Below are 11,152 nucleotides of genomic sequence, written 5' to 3' on the forward strand. Positions count from 1 at the left end.
GTTTGCCATTCTCTTCTCCAGGAATGGTTTGCCCTTTTCTTCTCCAGCTCTTTCTACAGATGAGGAATTTGAGGCAACCAGAGTTAAATGACTTGCCCTGAGTCACTTAGCAGCTATCTGAGTGAATGGTGCCAGATCTGAACTCTAGTACTGCTGACTCCAGGCTTGGTGCTCTATCCACTGATCTACTTGAGCTGCCCCTGGTCCAAGGTAATAGGTACTTAATAAACATTTACTGACTGACTGATTTAAGGATATGAAGAAAATCTGGTCTCACACTGATTTGTGGTTGGAGAGGAGTATTTTAATAGGCAAATAATATCTAAGTATTATTATGAAAATAGTTTTGACCTTCCACACTCCTGAAAGGCTCCCAGAAGTCCTGGTGGCTACATTCTGAGAAAGGCTGCTTTAACCTATTCACCCAGCAGGGAGGACTTCCAGAACTACTGCTTGTTTTCCAGCTCAGCCACCAAGCATAGGGAGGAAAAAGTAAAAGCACTGATGGCTCAAGAAAACTATCCTTTCTAGTGTGGGGAGAGAATTCAGAACCCCTGCCCCACTGGGAGTGAGAGTGGAGTGGGTCTTCTTTGTACCAGAGTGGAGAAAAGTGGGCAGCATGAAGCAGAGGAAATTTCCAGCCAATCTCAGACCTGCACTTTGTCCCATAACATCAGTCCCTTATAATTCTATATGATGACTGCTGATGAGAAATGGACATATACCCGTTTGTGACTGCCCATATCTGACCAGTAAACTGAATCCTAATCCCTCTGAGTCAAAGGGAAATCATTCTAAAAAGAAATACAACATGGTGTCCAAGGTGGCTAGAATTCCACTTCTGCTACTTGTACATGTAACTGGGGGCAAGACTTCCAGCCTCCATTTCCTCATGCATAAAATGAATAAATCAGGAGACTGATCCTTCTTGACACAACCTGGGATCTACCAGTCTACTGCAAACAGAGGGCAGTTGACCTCAACTGAGACTCTAACTCTGAGGACTTCTTCAATTCAACAAATATATATTAACCTCGTAGGAGGGATATATTGTGCTAAGACACAAAGATAAAAAAGAACCTGGAAAATAAAAATAAAACCCATATACTATGCAAGATCATTTAGAGGAGGAGGAGGAAAATACACTAATAAGTGAAGGAATTAGGATAGACCTGCTGTTGGAGATGGCACTTGAGCAGAGGCTCTGGACAAGGAGGGCAGCCTCAATTTTCAACAAAATCATGGAGATGAAAAATAGAAGGCTATACTGGCCACTGTAAAAACAAGAGGGTCAGTTTGTCTAGAATTACATCTGTGACTTTGAAGACAAAGATATTAATTTAGTTTACTTCCCCAACACATCTCAGCCTGGAAAAGGATTAGCCAGATGTCCCATGTGTATGGAAGAGAATAGGATAGACTTGAGCCCAAAGGATGGGATGATGATTAAAATAATGGATAGGCAAGAGAAGTAAGGAAGGGGAAATCGAGAGCCTCATTTACACCTAATAACCTAGCAAAGTAGGGAGCTTGGTGGGACCACCAGAAATGAATTCCTACCCATTCTGACAAATTCCCTCCTCCTTCCTCACTCCTTCACAGAAACAACAGTACTCTACTGAATCAAACTGTTCTCCATATCACAACCCCATTTGGGTTCTTCCCAGAAGATATTGATATGCTCTATGATGTGGGGTTTGGCATCAGAAACTGGGGTTCAGTCATGTGAAGAATTCACAATGGCCATTCTCTTTGGCAAAAGGTAGGTTTATTTAGGGGAAGAGATACAGACAAAATGGAGGGATACAATAGACACTGGGAATGGTAAATGTGAAATAGAATGGGAGAACATATGAAAGACAAGTTCCTCAGTGGAACTTACAATTATCCAATAGAAAGAGAGCACCTCATGAGGTTGGAGTATGTCCTTAGCTGGCAGGCTAAATCCTGAAAGGGACTTAGCACCCTAAAAGAGTGAGTTAGCTGTAAGGAGGAGAGTGGGGTTGGGAAGCATAGTGGAGTTAGGAGATTTACCACATGGCATGGGGAAGGGTTAAGGAGACAGATCCATAAGGCAGAGTGCTGTAGTGAACTGACCCAAACAGAAGGGAGAAGCCATGGGATAGCCCACAAGTAGATTTTATAGAAAAAATTTAACCTCAGGGACATGAGTGGTATTTCTGACAGGACATGGCAAGGTAAGACTGCTGACGACCTCTATAGACGGTGGGTCTCAGGGGTTTGACATAACTTGGATTTCAGACAGGATGACTTCTCCAGTCAGTGGGACCATGGAGCTAAACTCATCTCTATCAGAGCTTTCTGCTTGCTTGCCCCAGGGATCAATTCAGTTTCTCTTGGCCCAAAACACCATTCAGGATCTCATCAATATCATCTAAGACATACTTCCTTACTTATCCTTTTCATGAGATCTAGAATGCCAGAGAACTATAGATATTATAGATCCTCCCCTCCCTATCTAGCCCAATGTGGATGACTGGGAATTAGAGAATTTCATTCTTTGTATGACATCACTCATTCACACCCAGAAATCCAGCCCTAAATAGAACCCACAAATATCAGAGATAAAAGGAAGCAATCTTAGAGATTACCTAGTCCAACTTCCTCATTTTACACAGGTGAGTAAATTGAGGACCATAGAGAAGTGACTCATGCAAGATCATCCAACTACTTGATGATGGAGCTGGGACTAGAACTCCTGATTCCTGGGTCCTACTGCTCCTTCCACCACATCAAAAAGACTGCTTTTTAATGACATATTTTACTTTGGGGTGGAGGCTTTTGACTACTATTATTATTTTAAAGAGATCTAGCCAAAAGTGGATCCCAGCCCTCAGATAAGACCCTAGTTACCAAGTTCATCAAAAGGAAGTGGATACTAAGGTCACCCCTCATTAGCTAGAATACCTTAGGGAAGGAGAAAGCATTCTTCACAATTCTTTCCATCTGCAGATCTCCTCCCCCCTACCCCGGTCTCCATTTCACACCCCATTTCCTTAAACAAGGAAATGCCAATTTAACCAAATGATTAACTCAAAAGAAGGAAGAGGGGGAAGGGAATGACTCACTTTTCCAATCTACATGGCCTCCTTTCCCTTTGGCCTCTCTGCCTCCCAAAGGTTTATGGCAAAGAGGGGCAGAACTATGAGAACTGTCATTACAAAAGATCTGAATGCGGCCTCTGCTTTGAACTTATCCAAGAGCTCAAAGAAAAAACTAAAGAGAGAGAGGCAGAGGACAGTTTCCAAAGAAGTTTTCTCATGTCTGCATCCCTGAAGTAGGAGTTAGGAAGGTGCTTCCATGCCTGTTTCAATAGCATCATGAATTGTAGGAAACTTAAAGATGCCCACCTTCTCTACCCCCCCCAACACATCCCATCTCCTATCTTCAGGCCCAGAATGCTATCCAACTGTTGAAAATTTTGGTTTCCTTTGAGATTCAACTATTATCTCCCTACAACAGACCTTTCCTCTAATTATAGTTTTTACTGACTGATCCTTCCCACTAGAATGCAAGCTTTTTTTGTCTTTGTAACCCAATGACCAAACACAATGCCTGGCCCCTGTTGTTGTTCAGTCATGTCTGACTCCTTGTGACCCATTTGGAATTTTCTTGGCAGAGATACTGTGGTTTGCCATTTCCTTCACCAACTCATTTTACAGATGAGGAAACTGAAGCAAACAGGATTAAGTGACTTGCCCAGGGTCATACAGCTAATAAATGTCTGAGGCCAAATCTGATCTCAGGAAGATGAGTTATCTGTTGTGTTTGAGTTTATCCACTGTGCTACCCAGCAGCCAACCTGGCTCCTAAGAGGGGTTTAATAAATAAACGCTCATTGACCCGAATGAGAAAACTGAAATCTGTTGAAGGGAAGTGATTTTTCAAAGTCACACGGCCAGTGGCAAAACCAGTATGAACAAACAACATGGATCTCCAAACTGTATACCAGGTTCTTTTGGTCCCACCAAAATGCCACTATAGTTCTATAGAAAGGGGTTGGCAAACTTTTTACAGTAAACATGTAAAAGTCATTCTTAGCTTGAGGCAGGCTAGGTCTGGCCCTTGGGCCAGAGTCAGTCAATACTTGTTTGGGGTATGGAGAGATAGATGCCTACTCTCTGCCAGGAGGTCCCAAAAGACCCCCTATTACAAAGCTTCTCCTGTCCATCCTTCTACCAGTTATGATAAAGATGGCTCCTAAAGTCCTTTCCAGATGTAAAATTCTATGACACTTTAGACAGATATCTCAGTCTGAGATCATGCCAAACCTTTTTTAAATGGGTTTTACCCAAAAAATTAATTCTCAATTCAGCTGAGCCAGGATTCTTTCAAATATCAAGGGCCCTGTGCCTCCCTATACATATCCCCATGTTGCTCTGGGAAAACACCACTGAACAAAGTTAGGCCCATTCTGTAAAATCTCTGGCTTGGTTTGATTCCAATGATTACCAAAATCTAATCAAATGTGTTTCCTCATCTCTAATCTGGATGACACTCTTGAGGACCAGAGAAGACCTCCCCATACAAACCTCCAATTGTATACACCAAAAAGTCAAAACGTGGCTAAGCTGGAAAACATTAGGGGAAGCTTGCAATCTTTTAAAATCTTTCCCACAGAAAGGTATAAGATTCCTACACACACAGAGCCCCACTTTACACCATCTATCTATCAGAGTTCTAAGGCTTCCCATCCAGAGAGAAAGAGGATAAAGAATCTCATGTCCGGGAAGAATAGATCTAATCCAGTTAATAGAGCATTGAGAATAAGACCAAAATTAACAAAGCGGTGGCAGACCTGAGACTATTCAAGGGCTGGCTTACCCATCCAGAAGACTGTTCCTTGCCCCTGTAATAAGTTATCCCCTCTCAACCCAGTCCCACTCCTCATCAACTTGTCTAAGAAACCTCCCCTTCCTATTTGCTTATGTGAAGTGCATCTGTAAAAGTCTCAAAGCAAATTCTATCTCCTCCAAGGAGCCTTCTCTGACTATTCCTGCCTCAAATTCTCCCTTTCCTTTGAAATTATGCAGAATATATGACCAGCATCACTTATTCTACCTTTGGCGCATGTTATCTTTTCAACTAACCAATCTCCCCAACTAGACTTTAAGAACTGAGTGCAGTAGGTCTAATGTTAACTGTCATGGATAAAGTGCAGAAGTTCAGATTAGACCCCAACTAGAATCGGAGAAAAGGGCAGTGATTCAAGAGAACGCAGGGGCTCAGAGCCCATCTCTCCCCAACCTTATAGATGAGAAAACTGACACCAGGGAGGTTTGCTTATGGTCACACAGATACTAAGTGACAAAAACAGGGTTTGAATTCAGGCTCTTTCCAAGAAGGGATCTCTGTCAAGATTGTGTTAGCTGGGGAAAAACCAGGGAAATCAAGGAGAGGGAAAAAAACCCTGACCTAATGTGGGTCCTCACAATCTACTGCTGTAGTTCTATCCCATGGGGTAGGTAGTTTTTGCAAGAAAACATCAGCCGTCTCGTTAAGCATCAACATAGTAAGGAATGAAGAAAGATACCTTTTGCAGGACAAATGTCTGTCACATGCATTACTATTTTTCAAACATATGTAGATGCTGTGATAAAAAAAAAAAGATACAAACTTGAAAAGTATTGCTGAACTCACAGCAACTTTGTTATCCTGTGTTTTCTCAATAAGGGATGATAGTGCGACTCCTACCACGCAGGCGGCCACACTATGATGTTAGAAGGAGTGCTCATGCTTAAAAACCTGGAAACCACTTGTCTAATAGAAGTGGGGGCCGTGGGTTCCGGCTCTGCCACTTACTAGCCGAGCGCCTTTCTCCGAGGTACTTCTGTCCTCACCATACAATGGGGATGCCGATTCTCACCAGGTCCTTGTGTGTATGTGGGGAGTGTTTTTAAACCACAAACGAGACTCGCTAAAAGGGCCCCAGACTCAGGACCCTATTCCCCACAGGCAGTCGCCTTAGACCCAGAGGTGCAATTTATACTCGAGTCACCGGCTTCCTTCCTCGCTCTGCCTCGACTTTACCCAGGGAGGCTGAGAGAAGTTGCAGGGAAGGGACGGGGTCAGGACGCTCGCCCTGGAGCTGGCGAGCCGCGTTTCGGGGTGAGGGAGCCGGGGGAGTAAGCGCACTGCTTTACAAAGAAGAAGGTCTGAGAGTGTGTGTGCTGGGGGAAGGGAGCGGTTCTGTTTGTTTTCTCTGCCCGTGTATATGGGATCCTTCTGCTCCCAGGCTGCCCCAGTCATCATGCTCTCCACCGCCAGCCGGCCGCAGAAATTCCAACTACCTTTGCCCTGTCCAGCGGCTCCCAGCATCAGTCAGAAAAGCAAAACAAGCCCGTTCTTCCACCCCAGTGCTGGGGACTGGAGGGTGGGGAGGGAAGAAAAGGGAGTGGAGGCTGAGAAAAGGGGGAGCAGGCGCGCGGTCCCGCGCCTCTCGCAGACGGACTGCCGCTGGGGACTGGGGGGCCGGGGAGTGGACCGAGGGGCGCGGAGGGAGGGGCCGGCTGAGGATCCCCAGTCCGGGAGCGAGCCCGCCTCCCGGGGCCCTGGCTCCCACACCCACCCAGCACACCCACTTCCGAGGGGCGGCGGGCACAGGGATGTCTCTCTGCCCCGGCTCCCCGGGCTCTCGCTTCTCAGCCCGGGCGCCGCGGGACGAGGAGCTAACTCCGGTCCCCCATCTGCCCGCCCCTCCTAGCCCAACGTGGCTGCTCCTCTCCTCTCCCCCCCTCAAACCCACCCTGCGCCCCTCATCTCCAGCAGCCTTCGCACCCGTCCGGCCGCGCCCCCCGGCCCACCCCTCACCTTGTTAAACGCAAAGAGATCCTGCTTGATCTTCTCCCTCTGGGGGTCGTTGCCCTGCCGCCTGAACCGAAACTTCATCATCTTGGACTGCGGTGCGGGACGCGGGTCTCGGGAGGAATGGTTCGGAAACAATGTAGCACCGGCCTCTTCCCCCCGCACCCCCCCATGCAAGAAGCCCCGCGCGCCCTCCTCGCGGGAGCCTGGGCATCCAACCGCGATGCCCTGCTGCGGAACCCCGGGGCAGCCCGAGGCGGAGGGGAAGGGGGCGCAGCAGCGGCAGAAGTGGAAGGGGAGGGAGGTTAGGAAGAGAAGGCGGGGAGAAAGAGAGAAGGTGGGAGTGACGGACGCGCCGCCCCGCCAATCAGCTCCGCTCCCTGCAACGCCCTCCGCTCCCCCTCCCCTCACCCCGCGGCTCCCGCATCCCCGAGCCAGACAATGAGAGAGGCAAAGGCCCGGGGTTTGCCTGGCTCCGCTTCCCTCCGCGGGGGAGCGAGCATGTGCCGAGAGCGCGCGCCTCGCTGGGAAATGTAGTCTTCCCGGCACTGAGCGTGCGTCTGTGGTCGCGTGCGCGCGCCAGCGAGAAGGGAGTCTCAGATTTTTTTCCTTCTCCACCAGAGCTGGGCCCGGGGGCTGTTTGGGTGTGATCGGGATTTGGGATCCCCCCCTCCCTTTCTTGGAGAGTTGTTTGGTCCCCTTTCCTCTTCCTGTAGTGCAGCCCGAGGCCGCTGGGGCTTGCACGCAACGTCCAGGCTGTCGGCGCTGCCTGGGCCGGAACAGAAATGTTTGTCCCGAACTTTGCGGAATACTCCCGGGTGACTGTGCGGAGACCCGCATTAACCGAGGTGCGGGCCAGGGGGCGGGGCCTGAGCAAAGTGGGACGCTCGCTCGGATATCCCGCTTAGTCCTCCGCGGAGCCGTGGCGCTGCACGCGCTGGACGCGAGACTATGGGGGTCTGGCCTCGAATCCAGCACCTCCCCCTCCGAGGGCTGGGGATGCGGATAATAGCGCCCTTCCCAGTTCTCTGCGCGGTGAAAAGGTGCCTCCGACAAGGAGTGTCAGGGCTACTACCAAAAGCGATGCGTTTCTGAAGCGAAATCTCGAGAACAATTCAGAACTTGTTCTGAGGAAAAATTATATTTCAAGCACTTTTATATCTATTTGCCCATTTGATCTTAACAAGCACAGTAAAGTCCCGGTATGTCGGGAGACAGTCATGCCCATTTCACAGATAAGGAAGCTGGGGGGAGGGGAGGTAAGCCATAAAAGGCAAAGTCAGGGCAAATTTCTGGGTGTGGTGTGGTGGGAAACGCTGGGCTAGGGTCCTCAGACCTGTTCTGCTGTTTTCTCTGGCCGTCATTTGTCTCGTCCGAAGTCCCTTTAACTCCTAGTACGCGCGTCCCATAACGTGACACTGGACGTGAAGATCCCAGCGCCTCTCAGCGTAAGGGATCCTGGGAGCTGGGGGGGCTACACTGGCAGCGGCTCAGTAACCGTTCCCAGGCCTACGAACGCAGCAGGATATGAAAGCATCCGTGGTAAAAACAGTGCAGCCAGAGGGGCCTCGTCAGTTACCTGGGCCTTTTTTTTTTTTTTTTTTTTTTTTTTGTGAATGGGGAAACTGAGGCCTTGGAGATGAAGGGACTCGCTCACCGAGGTCACCACATGAGCATGGACTCCGTAGAACGTGTCCAGACTTCCAGTGCTGGACCTTTCCCCCAGGGCATCGTGGTCTCTCCTCCTGTCCCCATGGGTTCTGCCAGGGTCTGAGGAGATCGTGTGTGTGATTTTTTTTTTTTTTTCTAGCAGGGTTATTGAACAGTGATAAGTGCTGTTAAAGCATCCATCCCTGCCTTACACACACGCACGGAGCACAGTAATGATTTTCATACGGTCTTAATGGGACCATTGTAGGGGCTGTAAAAAGGGATGTTTTTATTTTGTTTAAATCCCATCTACAGCTCCGATGGATGCAAGAATGAGCGAGCAAACTGTGGCCTAGAAATGTGTGGTGGAATATTGTCAGGCAGGAAGAAATTAAAATATGAGGAGTTCAGAGAAGCGAGATTTGTCTAAGTGATGTGGAAGGCTGGAAGGATCAAAGAACACTCATCAGGACTACAACAATATCAATGATGGGGAGATGGGAGAGAAAATAAGGGTCCATTCTGTTTCCTAACTGAGTTACTGACTGACTGAGTAGTCAGGGCCTACCATGGCAGCTTTACACCATCAGGTGCCGCCCCTCCAACCAGGTGCTTTTGTTTCACTGTTTTTCTTTGTACGCTTGAGAAGATTGCATTTTGGCTGATATTTCCAGAAATGATTGTGTTATAGAAACAAAAGTTATTAATAAAACTTACTTTAAAAAAATTTACACCCCATCTAGAGTCTGGACATCTGTTGGACCAGGAAATAAAGAGAAAACTCAATGTGGCAATGCAAGTCAACACTGAACCAGCGCTGCCAGATGGCTGTGTTCCAGCTGCCATCCCTGAGTAGGGCACAGAGGTGGTCCTTAGTCCGGTACCACGGTGAAAGAGACAGTTGGAGAGGCCAGTTCTAAAGGCAGTCTTTGGTATGGGATGTGATTCACCGAGGAAAACTAGAACTGGCTAGGAGAGCATTGCCTGTTGATAAAAGGAATGGTCCTTGGGGGCAGCTAGGTGGCGCAGAGGATAGAGCACCAGCCCTGAATTCAGAAGGACCCGAGTTCAAATCTGGTCTCAGACACTTAATACTTCCTAGCTTGTGTGATCCTGGGCAAGTCACTTAACCCCAGCCTCGGGGGAAAAAAGAAAAAAAAACCAACACGGAATGGTCGTTAATTCTTAAGTGAGGGACTTTTTTTCAACTTTGCTATTATGGATGCCACCATCCAGGTTGCCAGGCTCACAACTTCAGTCACTTTCACCTCCTCACACTCACCTCACATGTCCCTGCTGCTAAGTCTTGTTTCTACTGTAATAATATCTCTCACATATCTTCCATCTTCTCTTAAGTCTCACTGGCTCTTCACTGGTCCAGATCTCATGCTGTACTATTGCAATCACTTTCTTTTTTTTTTCACTTAATAGTATTTTTTTTCAATTACATGTAAAGATACTTTTCAACATTCATTTTTGTAAGTTCCAATTTTCTTCTCCCTCCTTCCCTTATCTCCTCGCTCTCCAAGACAGCAATCTGATATATGTTATGCAAGCATTTTAAACATGTTTCCATATTAGTCACATTGTGAAAGAAAAATCAGAGCAAAAGGAAAAACCACAAGAAAGAAAGAAAGAAAAGGTGAAAATAGTATGTTTCAGTCTGCATTGTCTCCATAATTCCTTCTCTGGATGTGGATGGCATTTTCCATCCCAGGTCTATTGGAATTGTCTTGCTTCACGTATTGCTTAATCTGCCATAGTTTATCATCACATAATCTTGCTGTTGCTGTGTACAACGATCTCCTGGTTCTGCCCACTTCACTCTGCTTCAGTTCATGTAAGCCTTTCTAGGATTTTGTGAACTCAACAATAGTATCACATTACATTCATATATTACAATTTATTCAGCTATTCTCCAATTGATGGGCATCCATTCAATTTCCAATTTCTTCCCACTACAAAGACAGATGCTGCAAACATTTTGTAATAGCTTTATGATTGGTCTCCCTGCCTCAGATTTCTCCCCCATTGCAGTAAATCCTCCACTCAGACGCCAACATGATCTTTCTAGGACATATGTCACCCTCTCCCAATTCAGTAAACTGCATCTGCTTCCTATTACCCCCAGGATCAAACATGAAATTCCTGGGCCTGGAATGCTCTCTCTCCTCAATGCTATCTCTTGGCTTCTTTTAAGATCCAGTTTAAATCCCATTACCCGTGTTTTTCTGCAGTTACCGCAGAGACAAATCTATCCTGTAAATACCTTATTTGCACATAGTTTACATGTGTCTCATCCATTAGAATGTAAGCTCCTTATGAGCCAAGTAGGGCAAAGCCTTTATATCCCCAGTATTTAGCATAGTGCATGTCACAAAGCAGGCACTTAATAAATTCTTCTTGCTTGTTCAAAAAGAGTTTGGCCTAGATCAAAGTTCTTTTTTTATTTTTATTTTTATTTTTTATTATCTCTTTTTATTTACAAAACATATGCATGGGTAATTTTTTCACCATTGGTTCTTGGAAAACCTTGTGTTCCCCTCCTTCCTCCACCCCCTTCCCTAGATGGTAGGTAGTTCAATACATGTTAAATATGTTAAAGTACATGTTAAATCCAATATATGTGTACATATTTATATAGTTATCTTGCTGCACAAGAAAAATCAGATCTAGA

General features: G+C 46.7%; 1 protein-coding gene across 3 annotated transcripts in view; it reads right to left on the reverse strand.

Moving 5' to 3' along the window:
* LLGL1 (LLGL scribble cell polarity complex component 1) overlaps window positions 1-7,216 on the reverse strand; it is a 100,411-nt gene extending 93,195 nt beyond the window's left edge. For 2 of the 3 annotated variants that reach the window (XR_012487589.1, XM_074297492.1), the window contains exon 1: window positions 6,832-7,210. Coding sequence is in view for 2 of the 3 variants with exons in the window: in XM_074297492.1 (XP_074153593.1) it covers window positions 6,832-6,912 (81 nt within the window). In the remaining variant the exon portion in view is untranslated. Of the gene's footprint in view, window positions 1-6,831 lie in introns of all 3 variants that reach the window. The other variant, XM_074297581.1, reaches the window with a different exon arrangement.
* Between the last annotated feature and the right edge of the window lie 3,936 nt (window positions 7,217-11,152).

The sequence above is a fragment of the Sminthopsis crassicaudata genome, chromosome 1 (genome assembly GCF_048593235.1).
Source record: "Sminthopsis crassicaudata isolate SCR6 chromosome 1, ASM4859323v1, whole genome shotgun sequence".
Taxonomy (NCBI): Eukaryota; Metazoa; Chordata; class Mammalia; order Dasyuromorphia; family Dasyuridae; genus Sminthopsis; species Sminthopsis crassicaudata.